The sequence below is a fragment of the Lonchura striata genome, chromosome 14 (assembly GCF_046129695.1).
Source record: "Lonchura striata isolate bLonStr1 chromosome 14, bLonStr1.mat, whole genome shotgun sequence".
In the NCBI taxonomy this organism is placed as follows: Eukaryota; Metazoa; Chordata; class Aves; order Passeriformes; family Estrildidae; genus Lonchura; species Lonchura striata.
Window position 1 is genome coordinate 17594184 of NC_134616.1, and position 21389 is coordinate 17615572.

General features: G+C 47.3%; 1 protein-coding gene across 1 annotated transcript in view; it reads left to right on the forward strand.

Moving 5' to 3' along the window:
• The window catches only part of TRPC5 (transient receptor potential cation channel subfamily C member 5), a 104778-nt gene extending 85834 nt beyond the window's left edge, over positions 1-18944 (forward strand). The window contains exons 8-11 of the mRNA XM_021525254.2: positions 7347-7553; positions 8593-8634; positions 10291-10380; positions 11066-18944. Of these exons, the coding sequence (XP_021380929.1) occupies positions 7347-7553; positions 8593-8634; positions 10291-10380; positions 11066-11800 (1074 nt within the window). The 3' untranslated portion in view covers positions 11801-18944. The remainder of the gene's footprint in view (positions 1-7346; positions 7554-8592; positions 8635-10290; positions 10381-11065) is intronic.
• The last annotated feature ends 2445 nt before the right edge of the window (positions 18945-21389 follow it).

Below are 21389 nucleotides of genomic sequence, written 5' to 3' on the forward strand. Positions count from 1 at the left end.
ATTTATTCATGAGCATTCCCTGACCACCTGCCTATGCTCCTTTTCTGTGCTGGAGCCAGAATCCCCCTGTGTCCCCCTTGGGGCTGCATCCTGGGGAGCTGCTCTCCCTTTGCACCTGCCTGCCCTGCCTGCTGCTGCAGGGGGTGCTCCAGGTGTGTTCTCCCTGATTTTCCTCTGCCAAGGGCTGCCTGTCCCAGGGCACTGCCACAGCTCCTCCTCAGAGCCACTGCAGCTGCTGCTCCTCAGTACGTTCATCTCTTCTCTGGCTGTCTCATCCCCTACCTGTTCTAATTGCTTTTCCTAATGCTAGATTGTCCTCCTTCAGTAATTTTTCTTGTATTATGTTTGAGATTGATCCTATTAAGTTCTTACCCCTCAGTATGTCATCCCCAGCTTTCAAAGCAAAGTCATTTGTTGCCAGCTGCAGCTGAATTACCTATGCATTAATTGACTTTGTAGCTTCCTGATTTTCTCACAGGCTTTTTCTTTCTAGGACATCCTTTCTTTTGAAAAATGTTAAGCACCATTTACGTCAAATAGCCTGCTTGGAATTTTGCTGCTTGCTTCTCTGAGCTTGTCACCCCCGAGCTCTGCTGATTTTATTTCCAGTTTGCCTGACACGTATTACAAAATTAACAGCTTTGAAACAGCACAAGAATTGCCTGTGTGGAGATCTGTAAAGATTACATTTCTCCTGACCCTCTTTCTGCAGTGCTTTCTGGTCAGGACACACAAGGGCATCTTTCTTATGCTAGCCTGCTTGAAAGCCAGCCCTGATATATTTTCTGTGCAGTTTCCTGCTCTGGGTTTAGCACAGAGCAATGAAGAGGCACGTGGAGAGAGAAATATATTGAATAGAGTCTAATGACTTCTCTTAGGCTTTGCAGCACTGCTAATTACACAGCAAAAAAGGCACCTTTGAAGTTCCTGTGCCTCTCGGGCAACCAGCCTCCCTTGCTCAGTAGCCTGCAAGGTAAATGTTCCATCTCCTCCTTCCTTCCTAGAGCAAAGTACAGTTTGGGAAGTGCAGTGCACATCCTCATCCTGTGGGGCTGCTGGTGGCTCTTCCTGGGGTGGGGCAGCAGCAGAGAGCTGCTCCTGCTGCAGAAATCACTCCAGCTCCTGCCAGCACTCTTGGCACAACTAGAAAGCTCCCCATCCCTCCTTCAGAGGCACTCAGCCCCAGCCAGCCAGCCTGGTCCCCAGGGCATTGTCAGAGCCATCTATATCTGCATCTGACAGGCAGCAGCCTGATTCCCAGCTTAGCCTGCTGCCTGTTGTGTAATAAAACACAGGAAAGGCACACGCAGCCCTTTTCGTGCCAGCCAGGGTGATGCTGGAGATCTTGATAGGTTGTTCCTTCCAGGTGGGTGTGGGGAGGATTTGCATCCCAGGCACTCCCAGAGGAAGGAGCAGGAGCCCTTGGGCACCTCTGCGTGGCACAGAGGAGCTGGAGCAACTGATCATCCTGGGGTTGTTTGACAGTGGAAAAATTTGAGGATCTCAGCATGCCTGGCTGCTGAGCATCCCCATCCCCCTAGCATTAGATTTCATAGAATCATGGAATGATTTGGCTTTGAAGAGACCTTAAAGATCATCTTATTCTACCCCCTGCCATGGCAATGACACCTCCCACTGTGCCAGGCTGCTCCCAGCCCTGTCCAGCCTGGCCTTGGGCACTGCCAGGGATCCAGGGGCAGCCACAGCTGCTCTGGGCATCCTGTGTCAGGGCTCACCACCCTTACAATAAAGGAATTTATCCTAATTTCTAACCCTGCCTCTGGGAGCTGAGGGTTTGAACCACAGCTCTGCACCAGCCTGATCCAGAGTAAACCTCAGAGTGCAGGGGCACCTGCAAAATCCACAGGATGGCCAGAATCCATCTCTGCCCTGAGCCAACCAAAACTCTGGGCTATCCCAGGGCTTCCAGGGATGTTGAGAACTTAAGAGCCAGAAGGTGGAAGTCCTGTGCTTTGATTTACCACAGGCTTTCCATGGAAAGTGCTTCAGCTCCTGTGTGCTAAGAGAAATTCCCTGCACCAGCTTCCCAGGCACGAGGCAGCTGGAATAACTCATGGAGAGGTTGAGGAAGCTGGAGGCTGTGGCAGAGGTACCCACCTGGTGCAGAAAGCTGCCAGCATCTTCCCAGACAGCTGGGGCTGAGCTGCCTGGGTCAGGACTCACTGCTGTCATTGGCCAAGTATGATCCACCCTGAATGGCCCAACAAGGAGAGGGTGATGGAAATCTTTATAGAAAACATCTCAGAATCTGTAAACAACACACTTTCTACACAGAGATAAGGATGGAGATTAATGTCTGAATTACCTTGGATAATTAGTGTAGCAGGTAATCGTTTAAAATCTGGCACATCTGTGAATACATCACTTTGACTGAATTAGAAAATATTTGCAGCTGCTACAGTGAAATGGCTTCAGCCATCCCACAGGGAAATCTTTGTGGGAGATTAATTCTCACTTCAAATGGCAGAGATTTGCAAGAGGATTATGTGGCCAGGATGACACATTCACATTGTGATAGGAAGTGAGACAGGCTTTTTTTCCTCACAGCAGAGCCGAGTGCTGGTTTCTTTGAGTTCATGTATTCTTTGAGTTTGAGGGCTCGGCCCTCTTAAGTGTGGAGTGTTTGATAGCTGAAACGCTGAGCAGTGCTTGAAAGGAAACGGTGACAAGAACAAGGGCGAGAGAGACAGACGCTCTCAAAGGGAGGACAGTGAAATCCCAACTTAGATTAAAATTCCTAAAGCAACAAGGTCACGCTGGCAAAGCAAGTGAATGTGGGGTTTTAGCTTATTATAAATGTTACCAGAGAGTTGTCATCTAAGAACTCTGCATGAGACAGCACAGGTCTGGGAGGATGCTGTACTCACTCTCAGGCTCAGGCAGCTCCCAAAAATGTGTCTCTTGCCCAGGGGCCAGCAGTCACTGGGGAAACACCCCAAACCTGGAGCACACCTGGCGGGGTCACATTCCCAGCCAGTGCAAGGACTGAGGTCCTGGCTGTAAGTCCCAGGTGCTCCAGCTTTGAACTGAGTGCACAACAGATACTGAAATGGCTTTTTGGTGCTCAGCACAGGGAGGAGAGTTTGGGGAGCTGTAGCTTTGTGTGAGGATTTTATTGCTTACAGCACTAAGGAGAGCTCTAACCAAGAAAATGGTGGTTTTCCTGGCACACAAAGACATTGTCAGTAAAATTGAAGTGTCTCTTTGCTGTATATTTCCAACACAAAACTGCTGCCAGGAGCTCTCATCCGATTTGCTCAGGTTCACAAAACATCAAGGTGAATAATTGAGACAGGCTGCGTTTGCAAACTCTGGGGAATTTGCAGCAGCAGAACAGAGAAGGGGAGAGAAGACACTTGGAGCTTTGTACAGAGGGTCTGGTCTGTCTTTTCAGAGAGGTTACAGTGCACTTGTTGACTGACACAGCACAAGAAGAAATACAGGTGGGGTGAAGCCAGCACCCCCCAGCCTCACCCACAGACACACTCAGACCAGCAGGGATTTGTTCAGACCAGCCTCAAAACTTCCTAAGGGAAAAGCCTTGCTAAGATTCCCAGCTCTCAGCCCGGGGAAAACCCGTGGAGTCACAGAATCCAGAATGGCTTGGGTTGAGATCACCTTTTCCAGCCCTCAGCCATGGGCAGGGTCACCTTCCACGAGACCAGGCTGCTCCAAGCCCTGCCCAGGCTGGCCTGGGACACTTCCAGGGATGAAGTGTCCCATCCAGCTATTTTAAAAATGAAAGAACAAAAAGTTAAAAAACCCCTCTGCTTTGTGCAGAAAAGCTTTTTAAGGCTTTTCCTTCCTTTCCCAGAAACAAATTTGCAATCCCCAAGGCAGAGATGTGCCTTACCTTCCTCTTCAAACAGCATCCAGCATCCAACATCCACTGCCAAATTGCATCTGCCCAGGACTGGCCCTTTCATGATGTGCTGAAGGAAACTGCTGCCAACTCCTGATCCCACACTGACACTGGGCCCTTGGTGGGCTTTTGTGGAGGGGAGGGGTGGATTTATCACAGAATATCACAGAATAATCACAGAATATCACAGAATATCACAGAATAATCACAGAATATCACAGAATGTGCTGGGGTGGAAGGCAGCACATTCACACCTACTCCTGTGTTGACAGAGAACTTAAAAGATTCCTCTCTATCCAAAATAAGTCTTTGCACTGTCCTGTGGTCCCTGCCTTGCCCGGAGCTCCCAGGCAGTGCTGCCAGGTTTGTAGCTGCTGCTCAAGCCCAGCAGGGCTGTGTAACTCCACCCTGGGCTCGTGCAGCTCTTCCCCTACAAAATGCTGTAGATGCTCAGAGCAGCAATGTGCAGCTGCCACTGGGCTTTTCCTGGTGAGGAGCAGGGGAAGTTTAGCTTGGATATCAGGAAAAATTCCTTTTCCCAAAGAATTGTCCAGCACTGGCACAGGCTACCCAGGGCAGTGGTGCAGTCTCCATCCCTGGAGGGATTTAAAAGGTGTGTGGATGTGGCACTGGGGGCCAGGGGTTAGTGGTAGCCTTGGGGAATGGTTGGAGGTGATGATCTTTGAGGGCTTGTCCATGATAAATGGTTCTGTATCCAAGTGAAGCACAGGAAGTGCAGCTCAGGTCCCTTCTCTCCCCCTCCCTGGTCCCTCTGGGCTCACCTGGCCCGCAGTGCCCATCCTTCCTCTGTTTCAGCTCAAGCTGCTCAGACCTGGAGAGGCTCAGGTGGAAAGATGGGCATGAGGGAGCTTTCAGGGCAGGGAGCAGCCAGCCCTGCTTCTGCAAGGGGCTGAGGCAGCTCTGCCTGGAGCTGAGAGCAGCTGACACACAGGAGTTGTCCTGTGGGCTGGCAGGCAGAGACAAATGAACCAAAAATGAGCAGGAGTTTGTTTTTTTTTTTTTTTTTTTTTTTCCCTTTTTATTTTTCTTTTTTTTTTTTTTAATGGTGGCAGTTATTCGAACTGCTTTTTTTTACTACCCAGGATTTCATTTCCAGCAGCATCAACCTGTGATACTTCACAGCAATGCTGCAGTTCACCTGTTCATGGGGTGTGATGGTGCTTGAGGAAAGAGGGGCATGACAGGCTGCACCTCTGATCTTCCCTATGGCTTGCAAAGAGCCCCTGTGTTAAACTGGCAGGGGACAATGATGTTCTGGGCAGGTTCAGACCATCTGCAGAGATTAATGTGCTCCTGGGCCACTGAGACAGTCATTCTAAATCCAGGGCTGCACATAATTCGAATACATTACCAAAATGGACTTCAGCTGCACCTCACTGTCAAAATGTGAGCACATTTTACCCGTGTCAGGGCACTGGAGCATGGCCAGAGAGCCAGCGTAGTAATTTTTTGGGCATGACGTTCAGCAATATTTTATTAAACTCCCTGTCCTACACTTCAATGCTGCCTGCCAGAGCTGCAGCCCAGCACCCCTCGCTCAATAAGCTGCTTGTTCCAGCCTCACCAAAATCTCCTCAGAAAATTAAAGTCCTGCATTGTCCTTTTCTCCCACCTTGTGCTGTTCTTAGCCTGAATCACCGTGGCTTTGGTTTAATCTCGTGTCAGACACTGTCCCTGCAAATGCTGAGCGGCTGAAATGTCACAAGTGTCAGCCTAGCACTGCTCTGCAGTGGTAACAATACCCAGCTACACCATTCCAGCTCAGCCTACTGCTGTCAGCTGTGTTCAGCACAAATTATTTCCCCTCCCCTTCTGCCTAATGCCAGAATTTCTGCAGAACGTACAAAACAGTGGCATTTTTTTCAACTTTAAAACTAGCAGAAAGCAGCACGAGATCTGTTTTGGGTCTCTGCAGCATCTCTGGCCTCTGCCCTGCTCTTGGAGGGAATATGTAGTGTGTTACTGGGTTGGCTCCACCATTATTAAAAATTGATTAAATTTTGCTCCCCAGGCCCTTCAGGTGTTATGAAGTCTGTAAGGTCAGTCTTTTCCATAACTCAGCATTCCTTTCCTGGGGACTGTATGGACCCTGTGTCTTATCTGTGCCACTGTAAAATGATGGTGTTAACTTCCCACCTCCACTTTGTTGGGATGAAAAACACTAGGGACCAGCAAGCCATCATGGTGATAATATAAATGCAAAAAAACCAGCAGCCTCAGAGTAAAATGTCTCTGGCTTCTGTAAGGATAATGCAGAGGCAAGATGTAAAATACAGCACACATAAAATGTGTCATTTCCTTATAAGAGCAGAATTAATGGAGGCTATAAAAAACGAATCAAAAACCACTATGGAAGACCTTTTTCCCAGGGAAGAATATGAGAATTCATTGGATTCAGACATGAGGAACAGTGGTTTGTGATAATAAAAGTGCTAGCAAAGAGCAAAATAGGAAATGTGTTTTCTTGCTTCTTGCATTGGTGAACTAATAAGCATAAGCTCTTAAGGACTCAGCTGGCCTCTAGCACACGGAATTCTCCTTGCTGGGTATTGCTCCCCTCTTCTTTCTCAGTGGTTGGCAGTTTTTCACTCCAGTTACATTTCACACCCATTTTTTTACGCCCACCCCCAGGGAGGGAGATGTAAAGAGAGACAGGTCGAAGACCACCCTGGGTCAGGTGTGGCTCCATGTGCTGGAAAAGTCTCTCTTCCAGCCCAAGCTTCCAAAGAAAGGCTCAGCAGTCTCTGTTGTTGGTCTCAAGGCAGTTTATTGCAAGTTATCTAAAAGATTTTCTCCTGGGGCTGCTGTGGTTTGCTCACAGCTCAGGCAGAGGCACACACACACCCTGACATCCTCTCTGACCCCAACTGCTTCTTCTCTCCCCGCCCAGGGCTGCTGCTGTCTGTTATATGGGACATTACGTGTTACATGGTTACAGTTTTTCCCAATGCCTATTACCTATATTAAATGGTGCTTTTCTGCTCTAAACCAATCTGGGAGTGCCAACATCACCAAGAACATGGAGGGAAGGAAGGAGAAAGAGGGAGGACAGGGCAGGCCCAAATCCCTCCATCTTAAAACTTCTGACCCCCATGTACAAAACAGAAACCCCCCTGTACAGCACTCAAAAATTCTTCCCTCTACTTTGTGACTACTTCTACTATAATATCTAAACTTTTGTGACTTCATGTTCTTCCTGCAAGGTTGGTAAATCATTCCATGGCTCAAACCCCAAATCACAGCTGTTTCCAGCTGCCTTCCAGGGTCTCAAATGCTTCTGACCAGGGCCCGGAACCTCCAAAAATGTCTGAGGGACATTTTGAGCTCCCACCGAGACACTGCTCTGCCTGCAGCTGGAGAAATCCCTCACACCTCCCCTCCTCAGCCTGGCTGCAGGAACCCCTGCCTGCAGCTGCTGATGGTCTCTGCCCTTCTCTCACAGGACCACGCGGACATCGAGTGGAAGTTTGCGCGGACGAAGCTCTGGATGAGTTACTTCGACGAAGGCGCCACTCTGCCCCCTCCTTTTAACATTGTCCCCAGTCCCAAGTCGGTCTGGTACCTTTGCAAGTGGATCCACAACCAGCTGTGCCCAGGAGATGACTCTGACAGTGAACAGAAGAGGCACGAAAACCTCAAAACATTCACAGTAAGGAGCTCACGGGTTTGTGCTTGGTTTCTGGAGGGTGTTGGGGCTATTCAGGGTCGTGAGAGATCAGCAGAGGGTCGGGATCATAACTTGCTGTCTAGGTTTGGAAAGACAGGTATCTGCTAAGGAAGGCAGGAGCCTCCCCTGCAATAAAAAATGTAAATCCCCTCCCTCCAAATTATTATGATTTTGAAACTAAGAAGCTCTCAGGCAAAGATATGGGAGTAGGAATAACAGTTCTTTACTAGGAAAATTAAAAATACAAATGCAATAGTACAAACAAACAAACAAAAACCACTGCCAGAGTCAGAGCAGCCCTGTCCCCCTGTGTGTCAGGGAGGTGGCTCAGCCCCATCCCAGGGTGGCTCAGCCCTCCTGCAGTGCCAGCTGTGCTTCTGCTGGAGCAGGATCCTGCACAAGGGGGGAGTTTTCCTCTGGAGCTCCAGGGCTGGGGGAGATGGGCCTGGGCTCCTCTGGGAATGCAGTGGGGAGAAAGCTGCTCCTCTGGGAATGCAGGGGAAAGAAAGCTGCTCCTCTGGGAATGCAGGGGGAAGGAAGCTGCTCCCCTGGAAATGCAGTGGGGAAGAAAGCTGCTCCCCTGGGAATGCAGAGGGAAGGAAGCTGCTCCCCTGGGAATGCAGAGGGAAGAAAGCTGCTCCTCTGGGAATGCAGGGGGCAAAGGCTGCTGTGCTGTTCCCAGGTCAGGTTGGATCCAGGTAGGAATGTTTGGCTCCTCCCCTGGGCAGAGCAGCTCCCCATGGATGATGGAATTTCTCAGCCATGCAGGGACACTCAGTGGCCATGGACAGGAGATAATTAATAATTAATGGCCCATGAACAGCAGAGATCTCCTGGAGGGAGGATTGGCTGTGGGAGAGATAAAGAAAACTGCCAAAAAGAACAGCAGGAGCTGCCCCAGCTCTGACAGATGGGAATTGAACACACACCCCCAGCTAAACCTGAACCACTTGCTCAGAGCCAATGGGAGCTCTAAAGACAGGACCAAACTGGTGACACCCCTGTGCCTTTCTTTCCCCAGGAACGTCACGCTGACAACCTGATTCAGAATCAACATTACCAGGTAAACTTTTGGGCACGTAAAGTTTGTTCTTTCTTTCTCCTCCTCATTTTCCAATACTTCAATCCTTGCTTGCTTCCAGAATATATTTTGATAAATGTAGGTCCTCTAAGAGGATTTAGCTTATCATGGATTAAAGCATTTCCTCGTTGGAGGTGGATGGTCAGTAAATCTGTCCTTGCCTTTCAACCCCTCTGGAATAGTAGAAAACTTTCAAGTATCAGTGTGGCTGCTGAAGTCAAGGCCACACCCCCATTGCCATCAGACTGTCAGGACATTCTGATTAAAACTATTTCTGCAGCATTTTTAAACTCCTGAATTGTTCCTCTCTTGTTCTATTTTGTAAAGCACCCCTGACTCAGACTATGGTTGGGTACATTCTTTTGTTTGGGACAGCTCAGGAAGGAGGAATGATTCCTTTATTGAATCTTGCTGGTTTGTTTATTCTCAGCTTGCCTGTGATCAAGTACTCATTAAACTCAACCTACAAAAGGGTGAAACTTCATTAAAAACACCATCTTCAGCCCTTGAATTCAGTGGCATGCTGGAAGGAAAAAAATTCTCCAAAATGTTAGGTGATACGTTAGGCTCCACTGCCAAAAGCCATTAGTAATTTGTCTTACTTAAGACATCTCCTGCTTGCTGAAGGGCACTTTTATCAGAAGTTGGTGGTTAACATAATTAGTCACCTTTGACAAGTGCCATATGGTGCTTTCTGACTTCACAGCACAGCTTACGGCTGCGACATTGGGATCTCTCAAAAACCTCCCAGCAAAGCCTCGCTGCAGACACCATCCTCAGTTTGGTGTTGCTCAGTCTTGTTTGTGAAGTGGGGGAGATGCAGGGCAGGTTTAGAGTAGCCTCTTCCCTGCACACAACAGGCACAAACAGCCTGGCTGTGTTTGGCTGGCACAGATAAATGTGCAAAGTCAAAGCACCAGTTTGTTTCCGTGAAGCCATCAGGAGGGACACGAGCAGAGCAAAATGGAGCTCATCCAACCAAAAACAGGGAGTGTAGCAGACAGGTGACACAGAGGAGTGAGACTCCCTGGAGAAGTCTGAAAGTGTGATTTGGGCCTTCCAGTGCTGCCCACAGATGGTGCAGCTGTCCTTAGAGGGGTTTCTGCCCTTAGGGAACACTCGGGCAGCTGCAGATGTGGTTTGAGGTGAATGTCCATTGACCCATGGGGTCCTGGCTGTTCTTCACATTATTTATTGCTAACATGGCCTCCTTGGCTTCAAATACCTGATAAACCACCTTCAAATGCCAAATTTAGCCCATCATGATGTTCACTGTGTGCATATGAGATTGGTAATTGTAAAACCTTTCAGCAGTTGAGATTAAAGAGCACATCTAAGAGCTGCTTGGAGAGAACACTCCAAGAATTTTTTTTCTCCATGACTTGCACATCTACAAACCCCAGTACAAAACAACTGCTTTGCCTTTAGTTAAAAACTGAGCATCCATAAGATGGAAGCTGTATCACCCCTTCCCAAGGTTTGCTCTGCTTAAAGGGAAGCATTTTGTTTCTAGTGGTGACTGGTTTGTAGCCAGCAGAGTCAGGACAGCTGCTGTTGGCAAAACCTCAGGGAAACGCAGCAAGAACAGAGTTTGGGCTGAGTTAGCAATTGATTCACTTGGATTGTTTCCTATTCCAGGAAGTGATAAGAAATCTTGTGAAAAGATACGTTGCTGCAATGATAAGAACTTCCAAAACCAACGAAGGTTTAACTGAAGAAAATTTCAAGGTAATTTATTATTCCTCAATAATAATTTGTTTTATTATTTCAAACAGCCACTTGCAGAGCTTGCACTAACTTGTTAAGGTGATTTGTGATGTGTGGAAATAGGATTGTGACTGGAGCTGGGCATATATCTGATGGGCCTGTGGGGTTTTGTGGGCAGAGTCAGTTATTATTGGGTGTCTTCCTGTATGACCACTTCCCATATTTTAATATACAATGTGCTATGCAGACAAAAGCATTGGGAAAGTAAGAATGAAATATGTGATTTGAGACAACATCACATTCCCAATCTTAATGCAGACAGAGCCAAAGAATGGGTTAGGGTTGATGGATCCTAAGAACACTCACCCACAAGTGTTATGTTGGGCCTATCAGCTAGACAGGATTCCTGCCATATTTCAGCAGTATTCCCTCTTCTGTAACTCTTTTATCTGACTTTTTGGGGTTTGCAGGGGGTGGGCAGAGGGGGCTGATCAACAGGACCAGTCCCCATCCTTTGGAGACAAAAGCCTTGTCCCCAATTCTCAGCACTACCACCACATTTTTGTGTGACACTGGACAGGAATGTGATGTTCTTGTGTGATTTGGTACCAGCCACTGGCACAACTGAGCTCTCCCGAGGGAATGTGGTCATTCCTTCATGTCAGATGAGGCTGCTGGGAGTAACTCCTGTCTCTCCTTGCCCCAGGAATTAAAACAGGACATCTCGAGTTTTCGCTATGAAGTTCTTGACCTCTTAGGCAACAGGAAGCCCCAGAGGAGAAGTTACTCTACCAGCAGCACAGAGGTGTCCCAAAAGGAGGAAACAAATGAGGATGGTGCTGGAGAAAAGCCCAGAGCCAAGAGCGTGTCTTTCAATGTAGCCAACAAGAAAAAGGACTTCAACGTGTCTGCTCTGATTAAAACCATGTCTGGGATGAACATGGTGGAGGAGAAGCCAAAAAGCAACGGGATCAGCAAGCGCTCCTTTGTGCGAAACGGGAACAGAGTGCAGAGACTCTCCAGCTCCAAGAAGGAATCCTTCAAGAGGCTGGGCCTGCTCTTCTCCAAGATGAACGGCCACGTCCCCGAGCCCAGCTCAGAGCCCATGTACACCATTTCAGACGGCATCATTCAGCCCCACTACATGTGGAAAGACATTAAATATTCTCCCATGGACAGAGAGAGAGAAGAGAATTGTTCCAAAAGTGAAATTAACCTCAATGAGGTGGCCTACAGTGGGAACACGAGACTTACAGGACAGAGCAAGGAGTGCCCTGTGGTTTGCACCAGTTCCCTTCACTGTGCTTCCAGTATTTGTTCCTCTAACTCCAAACTTATAGACTCGTCAGAGGATGTGTTTGATTCATGGGGAGAGGCCTGTGACTTGTTTATAAACCAGTGGAAAGACGGGCAGGAGGATCATGTTACCACTCGGCTCTGAGCAAAGCTCTCTTGACTCTCACTGGAAAACTCAGCCAAGTATTGGTAATTGTTTGCTCTCATCTGGTTCAGCATCACTGTTTCCTTTCTGTCACAGGTGAAAAAAGAAAGTGTAAACCTAATTATGTTATAGCCTATTTTATAGCCATCTGCACCTTTTTAAGTTTACGTTTTTTACACTCACTAATACTAAACCAATGGTTTCACCATTTATAAGGTTGCCATAAACCACAGGAATCCCCTTGGATGCAGTCTTAGTCTCCAAACCCCACAGACTTCAGGCATGCAGGTGGCTGAGGAAAGGATTTCTCCAGTGCTGCTATCATCATCCCACCCCAGCTGGGTTTCAGTGCTGCTGTCCAACACCACTGGCTCTGCATCCTCAGTGTTTCTCATCAACACAAACAGCTCTTCAGCAGGAGGCTGAGAATCACACTGAAAGTATTTTTCAAAGTGGTTTTGACCTATAACTGGGGGGCTTTTTCTTTACTTTAAGCAATATGACTTCTGATTCTTTTGGTTGTGCTTGTTTTTTTCAGGCCACTATATTAATATTGTAAATTATTTCTGAATATGAGACCCCTTTGATCAACCACCTGGAACATGTTTTTGTTGCTAACATATTTTCTTATTTACCTAATTTCCCTTTTGGGGAGCAGAAGGACCTTCCAATTAGGCTGACAGTGGGAGCCTGCACCTGGCCTTGCCTCCAAACTCCTGTGTAGATGAACTGAAAAGAAAACAACCCAAAACAAGCCTGGCTGCTTGAAATACAAACCTCAGAGTAGTTTCTAATAGGCTGAACCAAAACCCAGCCCTTCTTTTGCAATTCCTAATTTTACTTCCAGTGTTGCATTCACTTTTTGCTGCCTCTCTGATGGGTGTCAGGGGGAAATCCATCTCCTGAGGGAGGGCATCTTCCCTGGGCCCCTGAGCTGCAGGTCTGAAAAGCAGCCTGAGCAAGAGCAGAAGTGGAACAGCTCTGCAGGTCCTTCTCTGAGGTGCAACAAAAAGGAGTGTGGCAGGAGGTGATATTTTTTATTATCTTTTATTTGCCCAGCTGTGGGAGTGTCTGGAGAGGGCTTAGCACTGCTGCTGTCCCAAGGAGCAGCAGAGTGGGGAGAAAGCCCCGTCAAGGGCAAGGAGGTTGAATTCTTAACAGGGATTTTTAGGGGGTTTTATTTTAATTTTTTAACAATGGGATACTTGAACTTTCTTCTGCAGTGTTGCTCAGAAACACAGATGATGGGCACTCAGCACCACCTCAGAGCTGTTCCTTGGAGGAGCAGGTCCTGCCCAGGAGCTCGGCAATGGCTTCGTTCCTGCCCTCATTCCTGCCCTCCTGCAGGGCTCTGCTCCCAGCAGGGTTTGGAGCTCCACATTTCCCCAGGGTGGCAGCCAGCAGTCACCTCACCTGGGAACTGGGTTGTGAATTGAGAATCAGAATGCTGGAGAATCTACACCAGCCACTGGAGCGGGTCAGGCTCCAGCAGCGAGGGGCACGAGCGGCTCTGCTGGCAGCACGGAGGGTCAGAGGGGTGGGAGATGCAGGAACACCTGCAGCTGGATACTCTGCCCAAGTTTGAAACCTCCTCTTGTGAGGGAAAACTCCCCTTGTGGGGCTTTTCCTTTGGGCACTTGTGCAGCTTCACCCAGCAAATGGAGCACAGAGAGAAATGCGAGTGCTGCAGCAGCTGCTGGGGCAGAGCTGGGGTGCAACACCCTGAACCCATGGGGGTGCTCAGGGCAGACCTCTGAGGCTCCAGGGCAGCCCTGGTGTTGAGATGAATCAGCAGCAAGGAGCAGACTCCAAGCCATTTCTGTATTCCTTGCTTATAATGACAGCAGTCTTGTTATCAGCAGGCAGTGTAAAACCCCAAATATTTAAGTGTCTGGATGTGTTTGTTAAGGCAGAGTGAAAGGCATTTTTGTATCAACAGATTTTGGGCTTTCACACTAATTGCAGGGTTAGAGTTGTCTTTGAAAACTGCATTTCCTCTTCCCTCATGGAAGGCTGAGCAAACTGACATTGGTGGTACACAAGGAGACTTGCAAAGCCCGAGGGGGGAGCAGCTTGTTGATCATTCCTTGAGGAAATCAGGCTCCCCTGGCTGGAGGAGCAAATCCATCAACAGGGGAGAGCCACAGGCAGAACCCATCAAGGCAAGGCTCACAATAAAAGCCCCCCAGGTCAAGAAACCACACTGAGCACATTTGTGCAAAGATAAACATTAACAGGAGCTGCTGCAGGGGGGTGAATTCGAGCCCTTTGATGCCTCACCTGGCCCACACCGCAGTCTGTGAACTCTGCTTGACGTGGGGCCCGCGAATCTTTGTGGCATTTCCTGGGCAAGGAGGAAGAATGAAACCAATTCAAGTACAGTTATGCAGATTACATCAACTGGGCTTGAAATTGGGCCAGAAACTGGGTTTATATCCTTGGACAGCAGAAAGGCTTTGAAGTGTTCAGTGAGAACAAGCACACAGCCGCTGGTGACGCTCACATGGTGTCACTCGAATGCATTACCAGGTACAAACAGCACAAAGAGACGGAATTAACTCAGCAGTGCTGCCCCCAAAAATGCAAAAATCCCTCCCCTGCAGACTGTGTGAGTCACGTTCCCCTGCTGGTCCCGAAAGGGCAGGGCTGGGAGCTGCCACATGGCAGTGGACAAGAGATCTGCAAGCCCCCAGAGCTGGGCTGAAGGGGAGATGCTCATGTGGCTGGGGCTCCCCTGGGCTTTGTTTCATGACAGATCCTTCCTTGCTCCCAGCTGTGAGTCTGAGCTGACTCTGGAATTCAACACAAATATTTGATTTGGCTGTGATTAATACACGTGTCCAGGAGTTTGAAAAACTCAAATTGGTCCCCCCCAAAAGGCAAAATTCTCTTTGATTGCATCTATGCATCCCTGTTGATAGCAATAGACTTTGGAGCAGCTGGTGAGTTATTATGATGCTAAAATAGGAGCTTCAGGGGAGCAAAATTGAAGTACCTTCCGAAAAATACATTTGATAAAAAAAACCAACCCAGGTTTTGCTTAATTCACTTGCAGCACAATATTTCTGAATGCACCAATATTTTTCTGCTTTCAATTGCTCAAAAATGAAAGTGTGTTTTAGTGAAAGTTCTTCTTTCCTTCAGAGAAAATGGTGAATGACCCCTGTGCTGTCTCTGCAAGGGCCAGGGTAGGAGCTGATGGAAACCTTGGCTTTCCCCTGTGAGGAGTTAAACTTTTCCTTGGCTCAGCTGGGTCACACCTGGCCTGTATTCTGTGGGCTTCAAGAAGGATCCTTGTATATATGCAAGGAGTTTGGAGTTAGGAATAACACATTTTTCAACCATTTTTCCTTCCTTAGATTTCTTGCTCTTGAAGTTGCATTTTTTCTTGGCTCCCATCCCAGTGTCGTTTTCACCTGGCTTTTTAAAGCAGCACACCTGCAAATGGTCAGGAATTATGGAATGGTTTGGGTTGGAAGGGACCTTAAAGTTCTTGTTCCAGCCCCCCCTGCCATGGGCAGGGACACCTTCCACTAGGCCATCTTGCTCCAAGCCCTGTCCCTGGACACTTCCAGGGATGGGGCATCATCACCAAGTAAAAAGTTAACAAACGACACCCAGGGTTAAGAATTTAATAGAGCTGGGAGGTGTTTGTACTCAGGTCAGGGATTACCTAAATTGCTTCAGAAACAAGAAATTAACTGAATTATCTGTGCAGGTTATTTAGATAACTGCATTTGTACATGGCTCACTTGCTGGTAAATATGTAAATACCCCCGTGTTTGTAGCTGTGTCCCCTCAGAGGAAGCACGGGCAGGTTCAGAGCCAGGAGGGAGCTCAGCTCCACTCCCTGCTCTGCCTCTGCCTCCCCCGTGACCTTGGGCAAGTCACTCAGCCTCTCGAATGCCTCAGTTTCCCCATCTGTAAAATAGGGATAATAATACTTACCTACCTCGCAGGGGGGGTTAGTTCATTATTTATAAGCACTTTCCAATTTAAAGGCGCTATATACAGTACGTAGTTAATATTGGTAGCAGTAGGATGTACTTTTATTTTCTTACAACTAATTCAGGTTAGGATTTAACTGTTATGTCTGTTATGATAATTTTCCATGTAGGAAACTCGCATGGTTTCCCCATGAAGGGAATTTAGGGGACTTCTGCAGTAGACAGAGAGCAGGAGCAGCATACCCTGGAAGCCTAAATTCTGACACCTTTGCTTTTGTGATTTATGCCTCACCCGAAATGTCACCTTCTTGTATTTGTGTTCCACCCCTTTCCCCACAGCCCATGTAACATGATTTTTAGCAGAAACAGTCACTGTAAATATTAAGAGTATTTAAATAAATATATTAATGTATGAATATAAACCCTTACCTTTGAAAGAGGTTAAAATTGGTTGGTACAACAGGATTCTAAGCACGGAGGGGCTCCACAGGCATCTCAGCACTGCTGCACACCCGGGGTAGGGCTACAGGAAAATTTCACATCAGCACCTCTGTGATAATGACTTTTCACCCCATCACTGGCAGGGAGAGCTCACCTGGCTGTCACAGGAGGACAGAGGGAGGCTGTGACTGGAGCAGGGTGGCCCTGCTGCTGTTCTGCCCCAGGAGAGGGGACAGCAGCTCTGGACACCCACCCGGGCACCAGAGTGGCCAACACTGTGGCTGCTGGAGGAGCCTGGACAGCTGGACACTGTTCCCTGCATCCCTGGGAGGGGCTCCTCGCCCAGATTTCCCTGTACAATCTGTTTTCTTTAGTGTACACTCTGAGCAAGAGGAGCTCTAAGAGGGGACTGGCAGGGCAAGGGCACTCTGAGCTCCCTGCCAGGACAGGAGCACGTGCAGGTCCCTGCTCTGGGGACCTGGACGTTGTTGGCAGGGATATCTGGACAGTTAGCAGTGTGAGCAAGGATCTAAATCACCTCTGGGGTTTCTAGCAGCTGCAAAACACCACTCACTGCTCTCACGCCATGATGTATTTAATATTGTCACACTTCCCTTCCCAGCTTCACTTTGGGTTGCTGCTTTCCTTTCCAAAGGACCAAAATCCCAAAGAAAAGCGTATTTCAGTGAACCAGGAGGAGGTTCAGTGGTGGTTGAATTCCTGGCTGGGCTCTCCTTTAACCAGGCAGCTCCTCCTGCAGTGCCCAGCCCTGTCCCACAGCCAGAGAAAGCTCTGTGCAGCCTCCGAGGATTCCCAAAGGATCAGGACCCCCTCCCACCTCTGCTGCAGTTCCACACACAGAACTGCAAAAAAAATATCAAACCCACCCCAGGCACCAGGGCTGCCTCGAGTCAGTGAGAGCTGTGCTTTAGCTGAGAGCTCCTGGGGGTGTTTTTGAGGGGGTGCACTGCAGGGACCACCAGAGCACCTCCAGCCCCAGCTGGGAGAGGGGCCAGGGCTGCTCACACCTTCCCAGGGTGCTGGGAGCACCAGGCACCCAAATCCATGTCATGGGAAATTAATTGGGATCAGTGCAACTGTGGTGGAGAAGCATCTAAAATAAACTGTCCCCCAACAGAATCTGCAGTTTTCAGTGAATGTGTGATGTGAACAGCTATAAAGTCACTTCCTCACTGGATTTTTTGGAGGAGATAGAGAATCAGCTTATTTCCTAAACATATATAATTTGATTACATTTCATTTTCAGACTTCTTCCTCCATTTCAGGCCCTTTTTACAAAAGAGTAATTTCTATAATATTCATGTAACTGCCTCCACCCAGACCAACAACTGCTCTTGGCAATTCATGACCAAGAACCATTGTTCTAAAAAGAAAACATGTTTTATCTAAAGAAGTACACTTAAAAAGCAAAAGTGTTTGATCCTCATCTTCCAAACCTTTGATAGCATTTTGTGCTTCAGGGAAACACTTTGACCTGCTCTGTTTTGTTGGTTTTTATTTAAGGTGTGCAAAGCAAAATGAAACCCCCAAGCAGAACAGAACAGAGCTCAAACCACCCACAATTTTAGATCTAGTTCCTTCCATACACAATCGTGCTTTGGGTTGGAACAGACCCCTGGAGATCCAATCCAACCCTCTGCCAAGGGGGTCTCCTGACAGCTCCTTCTCCACCAAAACCACCCACGAGGGACACCAGCGCAGCCTGGCCCCATCCCTGCTCAGCACGGCCCATTTTGGGGGATTTTTTCTCTTTTCCCATCCCATTGGAAGCATTCCCACATCAGCAGCAGCCCCTGAGGCAGCAGGGATGCTGTGCCCAGGGCTCAGAGTGCCCCGTGCAGGAGCTGACAGAACACTGTGATACCTTTAGCCAACAGAGCGAGAGGCCTTTTGACTATAAATAGTTGTTTTTCAGCAAGGGGGCACTTTTGGGTCTTAGCTATTTTTCTGGCTATTGTACAGTTATTTAAAAATTACTGAAGGTGTTTATAAGGCAGGTCTGGGACCTACAGGGCTAAGGATTTTGAGAAGCAAAAGACAGTAGCAGATGCTTGAGTATTCTATTTTCTATATGGGAGCCCTGGAGACCTGGGCTGACTCTGAAGTTTTTTTAGCAATCAAGTTTTATTGTCAAATTAAATCTTCATTAATAAAAAAAGCAACCACAGAAACAGCCTTCACACCCAAGCATATTTTAAAATGCCATTTGTTTTCATGGAATTAAAAAAAAAAAAAAAAAAAGTGAGGCTTTTTTCCGTCCTCCCACCCCCTTCTTCTTTATTTTAGTTTTTCTCAAAAACTCAAAGGCCTTTTCCAGGCAAAAAAGCTTTTACATGTTGCAAGAATTTTGTGTATGCAAAGACAGAATGGGGACCTCAGAATCTGCCAGTTGAGTGGTAATAGCCACCCCTGGAGAAAAGGGCAAGAGCAAAAAGCAAAAACAGATGCTTAGTTTTATGTACTTTTCTACTTGCATCTCTTCCACCCGTAGTGCAACTCCATGTCAGACCCTCGTATAACCTGTACAAAATGAAACAATGTACATAACAAATAAAATTATTTATTTTATGTGTATTTTTAGCTTAACTGTAAACTGAAAAAAAAAAAACAAATAAAAAGCATTTAATTTTTTTCCCAAAAATGTAAGCCTATTGAAAAATCAAGGTGTTTCTACCTTTTCAGATGTAACATTTCCAGCTGCCTATTGATAATAAACATTTATGAACAGCAACAGATCTGACATTTTAGAGTTTTTTAAAAAACAAGTTCAGCACAGACTTCTCAAGGGCTGTCAGTTGTCAGAGGAGCACTTAAGGGCTCTGATTCTAGGGAGACTTTCTTGGTGTTTCAATAAAAAAAAGACACCTCAGATTTCTGCTTACTTCCAGTGAAGCTGGCCACCCAAATTTGAGCAAGAGCTGAACACCTGGCTGGGAAAAAAAAAAAACACAAAACCAAACAACAAAACAACCCCAAAATATTCATTATATCTTGGCTACAACAGAAAATAGCAACCCACTAGAAGTGTTGGTAAATAAAATTCACCACATGAATACAATTAATCCTTCACAGAAAAGCCTAAGTAAGTGTAATTTCATTTTAATTTACTCCCCAAAGATATTCTCCACCAGCACAACTGCAGTGGCCACAGAATTAGCAATATAGCTAATAGTGTAAGGGAGTCATTAAGCAACAATTTATAACTGTATCAACATAATTTGCTTATGGAGAGCTGTCCTCCAGCAAATCTCATTAAAGTCCTGGAGACAGATTTCAGAAGGTTTCCATCTCTGACCAGAGGCTTTTGGTCAAGCTTCCAGTAAAACAAGAGTTTCCACAGTTAAAGCACAGCAATATCCCTCCCCTTGGAATGCAGAAGGTTCCTGCACAAGGGAGGCAATGTGGACACACAAATTTACACTGACCATGGCAAAAGATGTACAAAATCCAGGGCCACAGGGATCCACAGTCACAGAAATTTAAATAGTCACATAAAACCAAAAGGCTACACTTTTTTTTTGTTTTTTTTTTAATAGAGAAGGAGTTTTTGCAGTTGGATATGCACATCAGAAAGCCAAAAGTTGCAAGTTAAGGCACTGTGAATCTCCAGTTGTGGTCCTTATTCCAGAAACAGGGACTGAACTTCACCTGGCTGGGATTTCCACCCCCTCCTTGTCCCTACAAAGCCAGGGAGTGACTCAGTACAATCCTCTTACTTGCACTTCCTGAAAAGTTACACAAATCACACATTCACATAATCACTACAAGCATCAAAATAAACATCTTTTGGTTTCAACTATGACATATTAAAAAAGTACTGGTTTAAACAGAGTTAGAAACTACATGTCTGCAATTGATTGGAAAATGAAAACAGGGAGGTAGGGAATACAAAAAAATACAGAAAGGAAAGGATGGAGGGAGTTGGATGGTCCATGAACTTTATCATTAGGGGATATTCCACTTTCTCTTAAAAGCCAATTTTCCCTAACCCAGCAAAATTAAGCCCTCATCACAGCTGTGAGCACAGACTGACCCTTACCTTGGGTCACAAGCACCCAAAGCTTGTGGCAAAATGCTCAGCTGCTCCAGGGAAGGCAAGATTTATCATCTGCAATAAAAGTATTGCCATAAACAGAGCCCAAGAGAGAAGAACACCCTGTCAGGGCTCAGGCACCTGTCCTGGGGGTGGAAGATCACCCCACTGGAGGGAGGACTGGGCTGCAGTCAGTGCCTGGAACGTGCTCTGAGCCTGAGCTGTTTCCTATGTGCTGCAGCCCAGCTGACTGTGAAATCTGGTAAGCAGCAGTGACTAGGAACTTCTATATACAGGCCTGCCCTGCAAAATTTAATTTCTGATCTTATTTCAAAGCTATACAGTCCTGGTTCAATGGTTTTATCTTCCTCCCTTATGAAAAAAGAAGTTATTCGGAATTCTGGGTCTGGATTTTTATTTTGAGTATCTTCCATATATAATGCAGCCTTTTGATGGTGTTATTTTATAAAAGAAAAGGTATCCCAGCAGCACTGCCAAGACCAAGAGAAATGGAACCTAAGAGCGAAATAAAAAAACAGCAACAACTAGGCTGGAAAAAACAAACTCTCTGGAGGAACTGGTTTGGTTATGTGAGCAAGGGGAAAACAGGAGCCTTAGCAGGGGACAGCCCAGTGGTGCTGGAGGCAGGACCAGCACGGGCTCTCTGTGCAGTATTGATCATTTCTTCAATCTCAGGGGATTGGGCAGTGCCATCAGAGAGATGCAGTGGCTGGCAGAGCAGGACTGGTGCTGCCCTGGGGTGACACAGGTGACAGCTCTGCAAACACCAGCGTGGGACGGGGCAGCGAGGGGTGCTGAGCTAACAGAGCCACTCTGGAGCCTGGCAGCACACAGAGCTGGAGCCTGCTCCTGTGGGCAGCCCTTCACACACAAACACTGACCCACCCAAAGCACCAAAGGCAGGGCTGGTCGCTGCTTTGTCCATCCTGCAGGGTCAGACCAATCTCAGAACTGTTCAGGGTGCAGAAGATCTCCAAGACTGAGTGATCCCCACTTTGTCACCCAGCCCAGAGCACCGAGTGCCTCACCCAGGTGTTCCCTGGACACCTCCAGGGATGGGGACTCTACACCTCCCTGGGCAGCCCCTTCCAACGTTCCACAATGAAACTGTTCCACGAGGAATTCT